This window comes from Cervus elaphus, chromosome 32 (genome assembly GCF_910594005.1).
Source record: "Cervus elaphus chromosome 32, mCerEla1.1, whole genome shotgun sequence".
Classification (NCBI taxonomy): domain Eukaryota; kingdom Metazoa; phylum Chordata; class Mammalia; order Artiodactyla; family Cervidae; genus Cervus; species Cervus elaphus.
This window is the reverse complement of record NC_057846.1, coordinates 27634792-27654107: the sequence shown is the minus strand read 5'-3', so window position 1 is coordinate 27654107 and position 19316 is coordinate 27634792. Positions and strand designations below refer to the sequence as shown.

The 19316-nt window shown below is 46.0% G+C and overlaps 1 protein-coding gene and 1 non-coding gene across 2 annotated transcripts in view; one reads left to right on the top strand and one right to left on the bottom strand.

Annotated features, from left to right (window-relative positions):
• Positions 1–19316, bottom strand: part of MTMR7 (myotubularin related protein 7) — a 96173-nt gene that overhangs the window by 10154 nt on the left and 66703 nt on the right. The window contains exons 7-8 of the mRNA XM_043893745.1: positions 10989–11121; positions 1369–1478 (exon numbers count right to left, since the gene is read on the bottom strand). Coding sequence (XP_043749680.1) covers positions 1369–1478; positions 10989–11121 — 243 coding nt within the window. The remainder of the gene's footprint in view (positions 1–1368; positions 1479–10988; positions 11122–19316) is intronic.
• On the top strand, positions 18526–18598 carry TRNAE-UUC. The gene has a single exon. It is a non-coding gene; the product is annotated as a tRNA-Glu (tRNA).

The window sequence follows — 19316 nt, the reverse complement described above, 5'->3', positions numbered from 1 at the left end:
ATTGAAATTCTGGAGCTTCTGCTGGCCACAATCATTCTCAAAAAGGAAAGTTGTAAACGGAAACTGTGAAGTTAGAGATAATAAGAGCCAAGTAAAAATGCCTGGCACTGAATAAATATTTGTTAAATAATGAATTATCTAATAAAGGGAAGCATACCATGTCATCAGAAAAGATATGCTTGTCTTCAGGTATAAATCTGAGGGGGATTTATTTAAAAAAAAAAAAACAAAACACTAAACAAAATAGACAATGCCTTCAAAAATAGCTTGTATGAAAGTTACAGCAAAATCTTCCTCTGGCAGAACGGAATCTACCTGCCAGATTCAGGAACATGACGTTTGCTTATGCCATTGCTGAAAAAGGGGGAGCTGTTTGCTAAGATGGGAGCCTTGAGCCTGGGTCAGTCTGGTGACACATCTGGATGTACTCTTTCATAGAAAATTCTTTCCTCCATCGCACAGCAGAAACTAACAGAACATTGTAAAGCAATTATATTCCAGTTTTTAAAAACATTAATCTGTTAATTTATTGTTAATAATCTCTATTCTTAACCTTAGAAGAATCTTTTAGGAAATATTATTTCTATGGTGGAGAACATTTATAGTGAAAACTCAATAATTCCTCCCAGTTTACGTCAGTTTCTTTTTTCTCCGTTAAATGCAAAGTAAATTTTATGCTGTTATTTTAAATTAATATAGTCCCAATTTTAGAAAAATATTTATGTTTATCTTATCTATATACAGAAAGATGTCTACAATAATGTTCGTCCATATTAAGGTTTTTCCCTAGATGGTAGGCTTCCGGATAACTGTTTTTTTGGTGGGGGGGATAACTTAAACTTTCATTTTTGTAGTTTTCCTTAGTGTCTGAATTATTTATAATGTTTGATTCATTCATTTTCCAATACTGATTTTTCTTTTTACAGAATGTAAAAGGAGAAGTAATTAATTTTAATGTGAATGGTTATTTCCCTTTTTCTTTTCTCTACTTCCTAATTTCTGAAAGCAAATTGACTATTGTTCTTGCTCAAATGAAGATCATAAGGAAATTAAACATCATTAGTAATATAAAATAAATTCTTTCCTCCATCCAGAACCAAGCATAATTGAAGACTACTTTCAGATTACTCTGAAAGTATTTTACCAGTTGATTGCCTTGATGATACACTATCAACTGAACATCATCTTATCTTTCATAAAATCCCATCTTCAAAGGGCAGATTTCACGGAGGTCTGCAAAGCCAGCTCCCTGAATCAGGTATCGTCCAGCTTAGGACGGGGAGTTCATGGGAAGGAACCAGACCTCTATCTGGTATCACAGTGCACTGGCTGCTCTGCGCGTAGTCTGTGTTCTCTCCAATCGCGTACCTTTGCGATGAAGACTCCTGCATCCATGATGGCCTTAATGTGCCTCAACCAGCCAGAGTTCTCCAGTCCCCACAGAAAATCACTCATGGAGGGAGATTTAAGTTCACACACTGCAAGATAAACTGTGTTATAGAAGCAAAATACAGGCAGTCTTTCAATGTACATGTGATCATATTTGCAGGTAGTTTGTTATGATTCCTTCATTGTACCATTTTCTGGAGGAGTCAAGATAAATGCCCAAGCTTGCTAAATGTCATTCTACTGAACCAGTTCCAAGTAAGCCTTCTCTGTCTTCTTTGTTCACAGGGGACATTGCATCTGTTTAGAAGTATTATATTTGTAAAGTTTAAACTCTACTATTCATAAAAATCATTGAATGTTGCCATAGTAAAAGTAAGAGATTTATTCTTCCAGCCAACATATTTAAAGCGGACCACCAAGGAGCACGTGAGTATGAGTGCTCTGGAGGAAAAGACTCAAAGAGTGAACTCCAGCCCTTCCCAACTGTAAGTCCTCACCAAGAACTGTCCTAAAAGTCCTAAATGGCAATTATCAAACTCCTGATAGCAACCCTCCCTCAAAGGGAGTAAAGGACATGGACTTAAGTATGAGACTTCTGAACACCTCTAGAGCATCAAGTTAGGGGTTTTACCTTTGGTTGAAAATAAAGATAATCCAGGATTCCAAAGATACCTATGTTTTACAAAACTAAGGCAGGTATGTAAACACTCTAATATCATCATAGGCAGTTTCATCTCAAGAGCTGCTCTTTTAGTTAACATGAAGCATGAAAAAACTTTAGGGCTCGGTGTTCTGACTACAACATAAATATGACATTCCAAAGCTATAAAGCTCTTTTGAGGAATCCTATAAGTTAATCAAGGAAAATTAAATAATGGGCATTAAGTTTGTTTATTTCCTTAGGCTTTGGTTTCTTCATGTTTAAAATAGGGACAGTGACTAAATTATATCCAAGTGCCCTTCCAGCTCTACACTCCCAGATTGAAATTTGTTGTCTTTAAAAGTATTGTGCATTTGCAATACATATTAACTGTTAACAACCATTTATCAGACGCCCTTCCCTCAAATATGCCAGATAACAGAAGGTTCACTCGTAAGAACCACACACAAAAAGCACAAGTATAACAGTTAAATTGAGTCACAGATGGCAGCAATGATGAAATAACACCAAGATTCCCAGCAAAAAAAAAAAAAAAAACCCTTCATAAGAAAACAGTATTATGAATATCTTCAGCCAAGATTCCAAACTCTTCCTTCCAAAAGCCTGCCCTGAGCTAGACACCAAGCAGGAGAAATGGGCTTCCCTATGGTTCAAGGCACTGTCCCTTTGTCTGACACCATGGTGCTGCCCCATCTCCACCAGCAGCGATTCAGGTTGTTCAAGTAAGATTAACCTGATTTGCAGTTTTCAAAAGTTTTTGCACACATGCCTCTTCAATGATTTTTAAGACTGTGTACTCTCATGCACCAGGAGCCTCCCAGGTGGGGCTAGTGATAAAGAATTCACCCTCTGATGGAGGAGATGTAAGAGGCACGGGTTCGATCCCTGGGTCAGAAGATCCCCTGGAGGAGGGCATGACAACCCACCCCAGTATGCCCGCATGGAGACTCTCATGGACAGAGGAGCCTGGCAGGCTACAGTCCATAGGGTCGCAAAGAGTTGGATAAGACTGAAGCGACTTAGGCACCTTCTCAGGCACCGTGGAATAATGCACCATAATAAGCCTGAAGGTGTTGGCCTTTTGCAAGGTGGCAAAGGGGCAGTCGGTTAGGGGAGATGGGAAAGGACGGCTGGCTCACACCTGGGCCGAGGAGCATCTCTAAGACAGGAGCACGTGCAGAAGTTGGTGCCATAAAGCCACCGCACCCCTGGGAAAACCTTCCCCGTGACCTTGGGGGACTATGTACGCAGCCAGAAGACAGACACCGAAACTGCTGCAACTGAAAAATGCGTGCGGCCCTGGTGAGAAATCGAGTCAGGCGGGCGGGGAGCGATCTGACCTCGGGGCTGAGGATGGGGCCGGCGGCAGTACCGCGCGCGCCCTCCGCGTGGCGCACAGACATCCCCACACCCTCTGCGGGGCAGCCCCTCCCGCGGGCGCCTGCCGTCTGGTCCTTCTGTCCAGCCCTGGCCGTGACCCAGAGTGTCCAACTTCATCCTAAAATACACACATTCCACCAAGTATTCTCAGGACCCACTGAGGCCTTTAAATCTTCCACAGATAACGCTGACTGGCAAACGTTCATTTGTTTCACTGAACCAGCTCGACTTTCGGGGTGTTAGGAAAGCGCTCAGGGCTAGCTGGCATCCGCCTTCATTTCAAAAAGTCCAGGGAGCGGGAGGGATGTCCTGGTGTCCAAACTCTGAAGCTCAGTCCAAGAACAAATGATCCCTTGCGCCTTCTCTTCCCACCAGGTGTGGAAATGACAGCAAGTTTAAAAATAAACATACCGGGCTTTCCAGCTAAGGGAGCGGCCTGTGCCAACAGGCAAGAGGGGATCGGCCAGCTCAGAGAACAAGGCCCTAAAAGACGCCCCGGGAGAGGATGCCCAGGCCGCCCTCCTCACGAGCTGCTGCTTCCCTCCACACTGAGGACGGCTCCCTGTTTAAGACGCCTGCTTTTAGTTACATCTAAACGGGGTGTTCAGTAAAACAGCCACCCCAGCTTTCATGCAGTTTTTTTTTTTTTTTTCCACTGAGAGCGTGCTGGCCCTCAGACGCTGAGGGGTGCTTGTTGAGAGCAATCAGCCTGCAGGTGATTAATACACAAGGTCAGATGGGGGTACACTCGAGACTCCAACAGTTAGCGCCTGAATTTTCACATGTAAAACTGGTGGGTTTGTTTGGATAAACTCAGGATAGGCAGAAATACTGACCTGTTCACCCTTGTTGCCAAACCCAAACCAATAATGACAAACCATTTTGCTGAACAAAGTTCATTTCAGCTGACCTCAGAGGCAGGCATCGGCCACAGATCACAGCGAACTGTGACTTACTAACAGGGAGTTTAATGTCCAGGTTGAGTGAAATTGGTCTTATACAGAACAGGTTAACTATACATACCCCATAAGCATAAAAACAACATTTAAAAAGAAAAGATAGATTATTATGGCACCTGAGGAAATAGCAAATTTATTGGGGATAAAATTAACCTCTGGTGATCTTCCTTTTCTATTTCCTACATGAAGCTCATTTCTTCCTCCAGAGTGGCTGGGTGGGGACCAGCCCTGTGGAATGGTCTTTCTTGTCTCTAAGATCTAGAATTGAAAAGTAAATGGGCTGCCTCAATTCGGGACTCAGCTGCAGGTGGGGCTTAAGGAATGACAAAGACTAAATAGGAAATGTAAGGCAGATGGAAACAGAGAAGTCTAGTTTGGAAGAAGGAAGGGCCCTGAGAGCAGGGAAGCTGGGTGGGTATAAGATATTAGTGACAGATGCTGGAGAGATGGCCACGAATCACGTAAGATTAAGATGTTGGCAGCAAATAACAGAAGTGGTGAAAACAGCAGCATGTGTAGCTGGGGACATAACGAGTGGAGAATCTTTCCATAAAGCTGCCAGGACCAACACACTCACTGAGTCTGAAACCACATTGTCACTGGCAGGCAGAGACTGAATTGCCTAATCTCAATTGCAGCCTTATGGAAAAACTGCTCGCCTACTCCCTAATATGAATCATGTCTATCTTTAGTTTTATGGGAGACACTTTCTTCTACAAGTGTTCCTTTCGTAAATGTTTTAGTTATCAAAAAAAAAAAAAAAAACTAGCTGTCAAGATGAACAAAACAGAAATGATAATTCAGAGGGTGAAAATGTTTAATCTGAATCGTCCTGGGGAACATCAAGGTAAAGCATAATTAGGATTAAAAATAGTCATTCACTCATTAAGTCTGTTTTCTCTTGTCCTTTCCTTTGCTAAAGTCACCCAGAGGCAAAGTCTTTGGCTTTGAAATCCAATTAAAACATCCCACCATATGATTCACCCAAGGATAACCCTCAGGGAGATCACCTGTAAGCAAGCATTATCTTCTCTTCCCACCGTGACTTTTGCCCTACATCAAAAATCACTTTGTATTACTAAATGAAGCATTTTTCTGTGCAATACCCAGCATAAAGAAAATTCTCAGTAACTGTCTGATGTACAGATGAGTGTCTGAGAGAACTGTAGCTCCTAGTGATGAAGTGTTTACCATAAACAGGTACTGCCCCCCATACAGGGTATGTTCACTCCCAGTTTTCAGACTGGCAAGTGTGGCTTAAAGAGGTTTACTAAGTCCTCCCTGGTCACTCAGCCGGGGAATCCCTGAGCAGGAATCCTGGTCTCAATGCACACCCCACCAGAGGGTCGTGGTCTTTCCTCCCTGCCTCGGTGCTTGTGGTCTCGCTGTCTACACCAGGCACCGCCATCCAGCGCTCTCACGGCCACATCATACATCCTCTTACAACACAGAGAGCAAGGGTCACACTCTTGATGGATTTCTTTCTCCCAAATAACCATGCGTTGGTAACCAGTGGAGCCTGACAGAGCCCGGCTGCTCTAACAGAACACTTACTACAAACCTCACTGGGCAAGCTCGAGGGACAATGACCACGTTTTTCAGCCACGTCTTACTGGCTGCTTCTCATCTAATCGGTTGGTAATTTCAGGAAATTAATACTGGGGGAAAGTCAGAAGATAGAGAACTGAAAAAAAAGATCAACCATTATAGTTTTTTATTAGCTCGTATATGGTAGAACTTCATAGCATAAATTTGTAGGCAATAATACAGAAAATACTTAAAAATGAAAAATTTGAATAAACTCTACCATGTCTTCCAGGATGAATTAGCCATCATCTCATAAAGTAAGGAGGTGAGGGGGAAAAGTATCAGATGAAAAGGACAGCAGGGCTGAGAGCTGCAACGTTAATCCCGAGCAGAGAGGACTATTTCATGGGACCTTGGAGCCAGGTGTGTTCGGGGGCTGCTCCCTTCTAGATTTCAGAGCCCCTGAGGCCCCCTGGCAGGGCCACCAGAGCAGGGGTCATGAGCCCACAGTGCCCACTGCAGCGGCGCCCCTGGGACGCACTCCAAGTTCCCTGCTTTCAATCGTCCCTTCATTCCCAACAAAGGCTCTGAATAATCGGGCTTCACAGAGAAGCACAGATCAGATGTCTCTGCGGCCAGCTGATTTCACCACAAAATTTTCTCCGTCGTCACTGCCCCCAATTCCAGGGCAAACGACAAAAGCGGTTACCACTTGGGGCCTGCTATAAAGATCCCCATTGTTCCCACTGACTCTTACAAACAGCCCTTCACTACAGTAGTGTCCCAACTGCTGACTGGGCATCGGGCCTTTGTTCCCGAGCTCTGGCCCGGCTCCCTTCTGACCGCCGTCAGGCTGAGGCTTGTATCTCTGTCAAACAACTTGCTGAGAGAACACCCACCCGGCCCGGCCTGTGGTTTATTAAATTATGTTTGATGAACTTGTGCTGAGTGGACACAGACCATACCACAAGGGCCTGCGCTTCTCTGCCTCTGAAATTCTGCTTACTTCACATCTCTTGAATAAAGGAATTAAGAAAAGCCACCCGCAGGGAAGCAGTGCATGCTTGCTAAGTCTCTTCAGTCATGTCCCACTCTTTGCAACCTCATGGACTATATAGCCCACCAGGCTCTTCTGTCCATGGTGGGGATTCTCCAGGCAAGAATACTGCGAGTGGGTTGCCATTTCCTTCTCCAATTTAAATATGTAAATAAATTTAACTTTTCAATTTTGAATTTTAAAACTATAAGTCAAAATGGTCTTTCGAGGTTTTAACTTACATTTCTTTACTTCCAGGAAGAATTAGCCATCATGTCATAAAGTAAGGAGGTGAGGGGGGGAAAGTATCAGATGAAAAGGACAGCGGGGCTGAGACCTGCAACGTTAACTCTGGGCAGAGAGAAATATTTAGTGAGAACCTTGGGGCCAGGTGTGTTCTGTGAAAAAGCATTTTCCATATATAATGGAATATTACTCAGCCATTAAGAAGAATGAAATCATGCCATTTTCAGGAACACAGATGGATCCGCAGAGTGTCATACTGAGTGAAGAAAGGAAAGGCTCTGTGAAAAGCACTTCAGACTTAACTCAGTTACAGCCGCTACGTAACTGAGAGGGTTTTTTCACTGGGAGGTGGGAATGCCACAAAACAGTTTGGTGTAAGAACTTAGAAACCAACGTTAACGTTCAAGGGCTTCCCTGGGGACTCAGTGGTCGAGAATCTGCAGGCCAGTGCAGGGGACACAGGTTCAATCCCTGATCTGGGAGGTTCCCACATGCTGTGCAGCGACTAAGCCCATGCACCTCCACTAAGGACCCTGAGCTCCAGAGCCCAGGAACCGTGACCGCTGAAGCCGGCACGTCCTAGGGCCCGCGCTCCACGGCAAGAGGAGCCACCGCGGTGAAACTGGACGGCAGCCTCCGCTCTCTGAAACTAGAGAAGCGCCCTCACAGCAGCAAAGACCCAGTGCAGCCAAATAAATAGAACATCCGATCAATGAGCTCTGTAAAAGGACCCACACCGGACGTGAACTTGGTCCTGGAGTTCAGTTTCTGATGAAATCTCCTGCCACTCTTGCTCACAGACAGGGATTATACAGGGGCAGAACGCAAAACAATGTTTCACTTTTGTTATTCAGAATCTGTTCTGGTAATATCAATAACCCTGAGAAGAAGATAATAATCATCAAGGAAATGCATTCTTCCCCTTCCTACCAAGTGACCAGCAGCACGAACCTCCCAGTCTCTCTGATGCCACGACAACTACTGGAAGGAGAAAAAGCCTCAAAAGGTGGGTCTGATTGCATCACTTCATCAGCTGAAGCCTCCAAGAGTGGTTTATAATTTACTTGGCGAAAACAGATAGCTGGACATTGGTCAAGTCCCCTGAAAGGCATCCAGAGAGCTGTCCTCACTTACGCGGCCGCCGCAGAGCCGGGAAAGTGGTGCAGAAGAACCATGGTCCCCAGAGGAACACAGGACACCCTCCCTCTGCTACTCCATCAGTTTGCTGGGCCTCGAGAAACAGCAAGTCAGACCACAGGTCTGAGGGCAGGAGACACGCTCCTCGTAAGAAACCAAGTAAATGCTCCTTTTAAAACAAAAGCCAGACTGCCATGTGACAAGCACTCTCGGAGTCACCTTACGCATGTAAGAAAATGCGTGCGTGCTAAGTCGTTTCAGTCACGTCTGACTCTGCGACCCCGCAACTGTTCATGTCTCCTGCATTGGCAGGCGGGTTCTTTACCTCTAGCACCACCTGGGAAGCCCTGAAGAAGATACATTTTTTTCTTTTGAGAATACACAGCAGAAAATATATATTCTCAAAAGCCAGCTTATGAAATTACTAAAAAGCATACGTGTTTAAAGATTCTGATCATGAACACTCTTCATACTAAAATCAGACTACTCTATCAATAATAGTACCAAGCTGGTCCAATTTGCCAACTTCTAAAAAAGCACAGCTTATAAGCAGGGACAGGCATACCACCCACAAAAATCTCCAGAAGTTGATGAAGCGCGAAGCCCAGAGCATGCTCCCGTCACCTGCGGCTATTTAGTCGCTAAGTCATGTCTGACTCTTTGTGACTCCATGGATGGTAGCCCACCAGGCTCCTCTGTCCATGGGACTTCCCAGGCAAGAATACTAGAGTGGGCTGCCATGCCCTCCTCCAGGGGATCTTCCTGATCCAGGGATCAAACCCACATCTCCTGCACTGCAGGCAGTTCTTGACCATCTAAAACCCCCCGGGAAGCCCTCCTGTCACCTAAGACAACAAAGTTCACATGGAGGAGAGATGGAGATAGCTCTGGGGCCATGATTATTCTACAGATGCAAAGTGAAGGTGACTCGGTTGTGACCAGCTCTTTGTGACCCCATGGACTATACAGTCCATGGAATTCCCTAGACCAGAATACTGGAGTGGGTAGCCATTCCCTTCTCCAGGGGAATCTTCCCAACCCAGGGATTGAACCCAGGTCCCCTGCATTGCATGCGGATTCATTACCAGCTGAGCCAGCAGGGAAGCCCTGGTTTTTCACTAATGCAAAAAGAGGGTTTTTTCGTAACCATTCAAAGGTTCCATTTTAAACTATTTGCAACCAGGGGCATCAAACTGTGGACTCACAGAACCATCAGGGCTAGATGGGTCCACAGAAATTATTAGTCCAATAGTTTCATTTTACAGCAGGTAACAAAGCCTCAGAGAACGTACATGATGCATTTAAAGCTTCATAATGACCGAGATGACCCCAGGATCCCAGGAAGGACAATGGAAATCAGGCTTGTCTGTGACACTCAAGTTCTTCCAGCCTCACCACTAGGTTCTCACTACATCCTGCTCTCATTAAGCAGGGAAATTAAGCAGAGAACTGAGAGCACATGGGTATTCTGAGAAAAAGGTAATTCAGCATTTCCTTTGTCCCTTTTCACTCCAGGCCCCATATTTCCCTTCAGAGAGGACCGCCCACCCCTTTCCCTCCCAAGCATCATGCTCCTCAGGGCATCACCCCCTAGACGTGGGAGCAGCATAGCATTTACAGCCCCTTCTGGTCCCCAGGCGGGCTCCTCAGGTGGCTCAGTGGTGAGGAACCCGCCTGCAGTGCAGGAGGCACAGGAGACGCGGGCTTGATCCCTGGGTCGGGAAGACCCCCTGGAAGAGGGCATGGCAACCCACTCCAGTATTCTTGCCTGGAGAATCCCATGGACAGAGGTGCCTGGTGGGCTACAGAGCTGCAAAGAGTCGGACACATACAAAGCAACTAAACACTCACACACACTGGTGCCCAGGCACAAAGCTGTGGGTTCTGCACCCTCCTCTTTCTCTTCAGTTCCCCCAAGAGCTAGAAGTGGTGGACACGGCGACAGACTCCCCCTTGGGCCTTGACGCTCACAAGGGCATAAGCAGTCAATGCAGTCGGTCTTGCTTGGAATACATGATTACTGGCGATGAGCTCCTGGCTGGTGCAGCCGCAGGAATAACTGCTCTGCATCGCAGCCCCCAGCCCTGTGACTTCCCCTCCCCCTGAGTCTGGAAGCCCAGACACGCGTGCACGTGTCTCCTGGTGCTCGCTGCTGGGGGCGGGGGCAGGTGGAGGGGCTCCGCTGCAGCGGCTGCTGCTGATGGAAAGGACGACCACCACCCTCAACGTCCTTCTAATGGCTGCTCAAGCACTGGGATTCAGTTTATGAAACTCACGTCCATACACGAACAGTTGACAACTGCTTTCAAGGCAGGATTGCTTTATCTCCACATGGTCTTGAATGTGGGCCAAACTAGTACAAGGGAGACAGAAAATATATCCCTGGGCACGCTTCTCTCTGGTGTACCACGGGAGAGAGGCTGACAGCTAATGGCCACGTGACAAAACCACTCCACCACGACACCAACAATAAGAGGATGGCTGTTACATGTGTAAAGAATCCCTGAATTTTTAAACTCTTCCCAACTGATCCCACCCCGGCGAATGTCATGGTAAAGAACAAATTTCACATCAACAGACTCTCTTATTCCACTTTGGCATCAAAACATTTAACTGCATTTTTTTCAGTGCTGTGCATAAGGAAATGGTTTACCTTCCAGCATTTTCTGCAGACTGTTCCTCATGACATGGATGTTCTCTATCCCGATAAACTGAAACTTGATATTGGAATAATTGTCTTCGTTCTCATAGCCTTTCCCTGCAGCACGATTTGCCATCGCATTAAGCTGCAGTGGGCAGCAAAACAGAACAGTCACCAAGGATATTCATGGAACAATCACAACACGTCATGGCTATCCGTAAGAACATTCAACAAGGCGTGCAGAAACATGCGTTCGATCCCAGGACCACTGTGCTGGGCTGGGTGTCTACGGACATGTGGGCTGGGCCTCCATTCAACAACGTCTGTTTGTCGATGAGGGAACATTTTCTGAGCTGGGAAGCATCCTAGAGATAAGCCCATCTGGAGATGCCTTCTGCAGCTCCCAGGGTGGGATTCCGTAGAGCCAAGCTGTCCCGATTTAACACCAAATGTGACAGCCTTGGCTGGCAGAAGAGCACCAGCAGATACAGTTGGCAACATAGAGCTCTTAAGTGAAATGATTATATCTTCCAGTATTAGAATGCCAATAAACACATCAGTGTAGAGGAAGGGCAACATCATTCTAATTTGCCTAGGGGAATCTCGAGGATACCCAACTCAACCTTGAGGGAGAGAGAGGACCAGTGGGTGCTACGTCTCCAGAGACACTTACTCCAAGCCACTGTATTTCAATCTCCTGAGAGGGCTTTTTAAAATGACATTCATTACCCACAACTTCATGCATAAGAAGTGGCAGCTCTTAATGCAAACTGGGTTCAACGGTAATGGACTTTGAAGAAATTCATGATGTAAACATCTGCCGTATTCCTATGTAACTAAGGTCAAGAAGGGGACAAGTCCTGCCTTAGCTGAGAAAGACACATTTCTAGAATGAATGCATTATTGCTAACACTTCATTCTTTTGAGTCAACTAAGCGGGCCATCACATCCTAGACATCCATATTTGCTGACCGTTCTCTCCCTCTGCCCACAAAGGGCAGGAGGGCTAAAGCCCAAGCAGAGAACTTGGCCCCAGAAAAGTATCAGTTTTTAGGACCACAATGCAGTATTGGGAGGATATTAACACTTTCCAAAAATCAAAGTTTATAAAGCCAAGTTAAGTTAAAAACACAGATAACCTTTGACCCAGATCTCCTATTTGTGAGAATCTGACACTATGTATAATACCAGCACACAAAGATGGATGTCCAAAAGTGTTTGCAACCTTTTAAAACAAAATTGATATTAAAAAACTGAAAGCCTATGAATATCTCCATAGGGCAATGACTGGACAAATTTATACCCTGGACTACTAATAGGATCAAGGGATGCAGAGACAATGATAGAGACAGAAATAGAGATGTATGGGCATCCCAGGTGGCGCTAGCAGTAAACAATCCGCCTACTGATGCAGGAGACGCAAGAGACTCAGGTTCAATCCCTGGGTTTGAAGATCCCCTAGAGGAGAAAATGAAAACCCACGCCAGTGTTCTTGGCTGCAGAATCCCATGGACAGAGGAACGTGGCGGGCTGCAGTCCATGGGGTGGCAAGGAGTCAGACACGGCTAAGTGACTGAGCAGGCACACATAGAGATGTAGAGATATTGGGGGGAAGGGAGAGGAGAGAGAGAAAAGAGGGGACGTGAAGGAGGGGAGACTGGGAATGTCACATGACACGTGAAGTGAGAACAGTAAGCTCCAGAATAACATTCACACAAGTATCCCGTTTTTTGTAAAAGAAACCAAGCTACAGACGTGTGGTTATGTTTATGCATGCTGAACCAAGCAGGATACAGGTGAATAGAAGGCTACACTGATTTAGCACCATCACAGCAGAAAGACAGAGGTGTCACGTGGCTGGGGCGCCCATCAATACCACTGTGTACACTCCTCTGGTCTTTGTTACAGACCAGACATGCTAAGTTTATAAACTAAATAACAGAAATAAAATGTATGAGAACTGAAAATTAAAACAGCAGAGGCAAGTCCCTGCCACCAAGGGCTCCGGCTGGCAGGCTCCTCACTTTGCTGCTCTGTGACTCAGCTCACGTGACGTCGGCTGGGGCACGACTTCCCTGGCCGTGTTGTTTCCAATTTACAAAAAGAGCATCCCTTTTCTCCCAGGCATGCTATGAGAATAAAGGGTTTAGTCTTAATTAAGGAAAAAAAAAATAAAAGTAATATTAAGTAATATTATTTTTAAAACAACTTATATTCATGCCTTAATTTTTTTATTTTTTTAATTGAAGGATAATTGCTTTATAGAATTTTGTGGTTTTCTGTCATACATCAACATATTAGGATATTTTAAAATATCTTAAGGGGAAAACTTTTCTAAAATTACCTAAAGACGTTTTGCTTTTGAAATTGTGCTATTATAAATGGACTGCAAGGAGATCAAACCAGTCAGTCCTAAAGGAAATCAGTCTGAATAGTCATTGGAAGGACTGATGCTGAAGCTGAAGCTCCAGTACTCTGGCCACCTGATGTGAAGAGCCGACTCATTAGAAAAGACCCTGATGCTGGGAAAGGTTTAAGACAGGAGGAGAAGGTGATGACAGAGGTCGAGATGGTTGGATGGCATCACCAACTCAATGGACATGAGTTTGAACAAGTTCCAGGAGACGGTGAAGGACCGGGAGGTCTGGCAGTCCATGGGGTCGCAAAGAGTCAGACACGACTGAGTGACTGAACAATTATAAAAATACCACTGCTCTGTATAATTATTTTCCAAAGTTGCTGGCTTATTCTTTACCACAAGCTTCATAAATAAAGTGGTTAATAGGATACTAGGCAGTATCATATAGCATATATAATAGCATATCCTATTAGGCTACATGAACCTTATGTTTATTCTGCACCTTGAATAATTCAGTCTGCTCATCGCATACCATTGAGATAACTTTTTAAACAGTGCAGTGAGTAAAAAACAAAATACTATTATTTTTAACCTATAATAAGGACCCTATGTTCACATGTTTAATAGCTGACTGCCTATGACTCAGGAGAATTTATCGATGGTCTTCTGTCAAGAGCAAAGGAAGGAAGACACAGCAGGGCCCCTTGAAAGTCAATGGTGCTTCTCACAATGAACAGAAGGTGGCGATATTTAATCTATCATCCAGAGTACTTGCTCAGGGTTTCCACACATCTTACAGAACCTCTCATGATAATGGGGCACAAGCTGACCCCTCAAAGCAGGAAACACAGCTGTATAATTAATAAAAAGTCAGACACTATCTTGGACCTATATGCATATTCATTCAGAGAGAGCATCTCATATTACCAAAAAAAAGTCTAATCTGGTGCCCTGTCCTTTAGGGTGAAAATTCCATTTCACAACCAAAGAAACAGCTATTCATTTCAGCTCCTAAAACTTATCAAATAGTGGGGGAAACCCTCAAAATGTCACATCCTCTATGTTTCTAATTATATAATGTTCTTGAAAAAAATGTATAGACATGGAGAACCGATGCGTGGTTATTTGTGATGTAACTGTTCTGTGGAAGAAAAAAAACAAAGGTCAACCTAGACAGCATATTAAAAAGCAGAGACATTACTTTGCTGACAAAGGTCCGTCTAGTCTAAAGCTATGGTTTTTCCAGTAGTCATGCATGAGTGTGAGAATTGGAACATAAAGAAAGCTGAGTGCCAAAGAACTGATGCTTTTGAACTGTGGTGTTGGAAAAGACTCTTGAGAGTCCCTTGGACTGCAAGGAGATCAAGCCAGTCAATCCTAAAGGAAATCAGTCCTGAATATTCATTGGAAGGACTGATGCTGAAGCTGAAGCTCCATTACTTTGGCCACCTGATGGGAATAACTGACTCATGTGAAAAGACCCTGATGGTGGGAAAGATTGAAGGCAGGAGGAGAAGGGGACAACAGAGGACGAAATGGTTGGATGGCATCACCAACTCTTTTGACATGAGTTTGAGCAAGCTCTGGGAGTTGGTGATAGACAGGGAAGCCTGGCGTGCTGCAGTTAATGGGGTTGCAAAGAGTCGGACAAGACTGAGCAACTGAAGTGAACTGAATTGTTCTGTACTTGACTGTGCTACTGAACATACAAACACACACATTTGATTATATTTTACAGAGCTAAACACACACACACAACTACACATAAAACTGAGGAAATCTGAACAAGATTGGTAGATTGTATCATTGTTAATATCCTGTATTGACCAAAACTGTACTACAGTTTTGCAAGATGTTACCACTGGGGGAAACTGGGCAAAATGTACAAGCATCTCTATTATTTCCTACAACTGCATGTGAATCTCCAATTATCTCAAAACACAAAGTCTATTAAAAAAAAAACTTCTGAGCTAAAACCACAGAGTAACTGCATTCTAGTTCCAGTCTGTGCTGAAGGAACACAACAGACAACTGAAAAATGGGACTGGAAAAAGTGTCCTGTTTTCTAACCCAGGGCTACTGTGCTATTGGATCATCTCAGCATCTTTGGGTGCAGAAAAGCTCACACATTAAACAAAAAAACCTCAAGTTTCAACAAACACTTAATGAACACCTACTGTGTGCCAGACAGTGCATGGAATAAAAATGTCAGTAAGAGGTGGTTCCAGCCACCACCAGCTTATACCAAGCATAGACGTGCACACACACAGCACCAAATGATGACCGCTGGTGGCCGGCAGGACTCCAGACGGAGCTGAGAGCCCGGTAGAGGTGGTGGCAGGCATTAGAATCTGGAGCAGCCACATGTGGCCTAGGGCATCAGGGGTAATGTTTCATGATAGAAGGAAGACGTGAGATGGTCTTCAATGATGAGGAAAGATGGAAAGAAAGGGGGAGGGCGTCCCACATGAAGCGCCGAGGAAGAGAAGAGAGGGGAGCAGGTGGGTATCAGTGAGCCAGCCACTGCAAGCACAGAGGAAGGTTCCAGCCTGGTGGTGGCAGTGAGAGGAGGCTGGGAAGTTTTAGGGTTCTCGACACACAAGCTGGGCTCCCCTGGCGGCTCAGATGGTAAACAGTCTGCCTGCAGTGCAGGAGGCCTATGTTCGATTCCTGGGTTGGGAAGAGCCCCTGGAGGAGGTAATGGCAACTCGTTCAGTATTCTTGCCTGGAGAATTCCACAGACAGAGGAGGAGCCTGGTGGGCTACAGTCCATGGGTTCAAAAAGAGTTGGATATGACTGAGCGACTCACACACACACACCCAAGCTGACAGATGAAGAAGTTCATGATGAATTGATGAACTAGTTCTAGATGAACTTCATTCATGTCAGCAGAGGGCTACCGAAAGCCTCTGAGCAGGCTTAATTGAAAAATTAGAGACATTTAGTATCCATGTCAGAGAAGATCCACTGGAGTGGGCAGAGGACGTGAGCTCCACAAGGGAGCTGGCTCATCTCATTTACGACCTATGCCTATTTATGGCCTAGAACCCTGCACCTGGGGCTGGCACAGGGGAGGCACTCTGTGAAGATTTACTGATGGGCTGACCGACCAAAGAAATGACTGGGTGAGGCTGAGAGGTGAACAGCCCAAGAATGTTAAAAAAAAAAAAAAACAGAATCAGATTCCTTCCCTCCAGTCTTAAATCATCAATCAAACACATCGAAACCATGGAAACTCAGGCAACGATGATGATCTTCGTATCAAGTTAAAGGTCAGCCTGGCGGTCACCGTCTCAGGCTTGAGGTCTAACGTTACAGCCCAGCACAAGCTGTACCTGAATGACAGGACCTGCTCTGATGGATGGGAAATGAGCGCGGACGGTGACCCCGGCAGGAGGCCCGGGCCACGCTCTAGCCTGCGGCATCAATTAATGGTCCATCTATCTTCATCTGTATCCGGTGCCATGAAGAATCTGAACTTGCTGATACAACCAGAAAAGAAGACATGATTTTATTTCTTGCAACTACGGTCTACAACTCTGCTGATCAAAATCCTTCTTCTCTACCCCCAAGGGAAGAACTAATAGCTTTCAGATTACAATCACCATTCAACTCAATTTACAATCCCAACCCTGTATATGATGCAAAATTATCTCTTTCCCTCCTTAAAGGCTATGTGGACTGGTAAGGGGTTCTTTCTCCTTTTCCTCTTTCTTCTAGGCTCTGTCTTTCTATCGGGGATGGGGGAGGTAGAAAGTCAAAGTGTTAGTCGCTCATTTGTGTCAGACTCTGCGGCCCCACAGACTGTAGCTCACCAGGCTCCTCTTTCCACAGGATTCTCCAGGCAAGAAGACTGGAGTGGGTTGCCATGCCCTCCTCCAGAGGACCTTCCCGATCCAGGGATCGAACCTGCGTCTCCTGCATTGTGGGCGGATTCTTTACCATCTGAGCCACCAGGGCGCAGGGTGGTGGAGAGGGTTATAGAAAGGGTAAACATCTCTTCGTAAAGCTGGAGAAGGCTGTTTTATCTCTGCTGGTCCTCACTGCTTTTCTGCTTAACACCTGACCAGAACTGCTCTGACTTAAGTGTCCAAATCCCAGGGCGGGTCTGTGGGCTCTTGGGGGGTGCGGATCCTCAGAGCTCGCTCATGTGGGAGACCCACCTTGGCTTGAGTCTATTCCAGGGCCCCGGCTTCCTTCCCTAGCATGTACCCCGCAGACCCCACAGCCAGGAACCTCCGAGGGCGGAGGGGGGACTGGACCCCCGCAGGCTGGCTCGTGTACAACTTCCCTCCTCAGCGTCCACTGGACCCACGGCCCGCGCTCCATCCCTGGCCTGCCTAAGAGAGGCACATAGCCGCCCCACACGCCGTGGCCGCCCCCTTGCCCTTGCCGCGGGGGCAAGTCAGGGACTCAGCCTCCGTAGATGTGACCGCCCCGCGGCCCCTCTGTCATGCACCCCCATCTTTACCCCAGATCTTCCCAGATCCCCCCTCACGGGGTGGAGACCACCTCATCATTGATTCCAGAGGGACAGAGAAACTTCCCGCGTGCCCTCCTGTTACACAGCTAAGGAAGCGCTCACACGGTGACGTCACAGGCCACCGAGCCCCGGCGCTGCCCTTGGAGAAGCAGCCAGGACCGGGCCGGGTGTTAGCCGACAGGGTGCCCGGCATGCCCTGCCTCTTCGCCCTACTGCCCTCCCAGGTGCCTGCGTCGGGGCCCAGCTCCCGGGCCTGCGGGCGCCTCTGGCCCCGGCTGAGTGCATACGAGCCAGCGGCTGGGTCTGCAGCTCTGAGTTCCCAACCTCACTGCAACCGTGTACAGACAGGACGACTCCCCCCACCCCCCGGAGCCTGACCTGAGGCTTCCCTGGAGATCAAGATAAGCCTAGATGTGAACCCGAGCTCTGCCCTGAGTGGTTGTGACCTTGGGCGAATGCCTGAACCTCTCTGGATCTGAGACTTTATCCATAAAAAAGAAAAATCCCGCTCCTCATTCGCAGGAGTATTGTTAAGAGTCAAATGGGAAAGTGCCTGGCATTTTTACAAGCTTGGCAAAATCCTAGAACAAAGTCAAGTCATGAGCGAGGTTGAGATAAGGAGTTTGATCTCATTTTAAAATTCAGCAACTAAAAAAAAAAAAAAAAAAGAAAAAGAAAAAAAAAAAATTCAGCAACTATTGGGACTTCCCTGGTGGTCCAGTGGTTAAGACTCTGCATTTTCGATGCAGGGGACTCAGGTTCAATCCCTGGTCGGGGAGTTAAAATCCCACATGCTGCGCAGTGTGGCCAAAAGATTAAAAAATAACAATAAATAAAATTCAACAACTATGGCATCAACACGACCTCCTGTCTTCTTAATGCACTAAATTCTCACAGTAACACATGACCTTGAGGGGATGACTTTTTCTTAATAGATACTAAGTTGAGCTAAGGTCTTCATGGCCTTTGCCTCCCTTGATTCTAATACCAACCAGCAACTCAGGCAGCATCTGAGGTGAGCCCTGCTCCAAGGACAAGAACGACTTCTGACCTTTCTCTATTTCATTTAAACCTGCAAGCGAACCTGGCGAGGGCCCATTTGCCATGCCCACTGCCCACAGCAAACATGGACCAGGTCTCCTGGCTACCGAGAAACAGAAATCAACAGACATGATCTTTAAAAGAACGAACGCTCTAAGCAAACAGTTTAAAACTCCCATGAAGGTGTGTGTGTGCCTGGGCAAATAGGAAGACGGCACGACTTGTATGGGACACCAACTTTCTTTAATGGATCAGCCTCCAACTTCTTATCGCCGAGAACAAACACACTGAGTGCTAAATATACCCTTCAAATCAAATCCTTTGGATTAATTTCTTTTAAATCAGGACTACGCCTGGCTCAACAGCTGCCACATTGCCCAGAAGGTTTACATAACATAGTACACACTTGGATTGTTGGCCCTTAAATCAGCAGCCAAATCTGTTTGCCTCTATTTA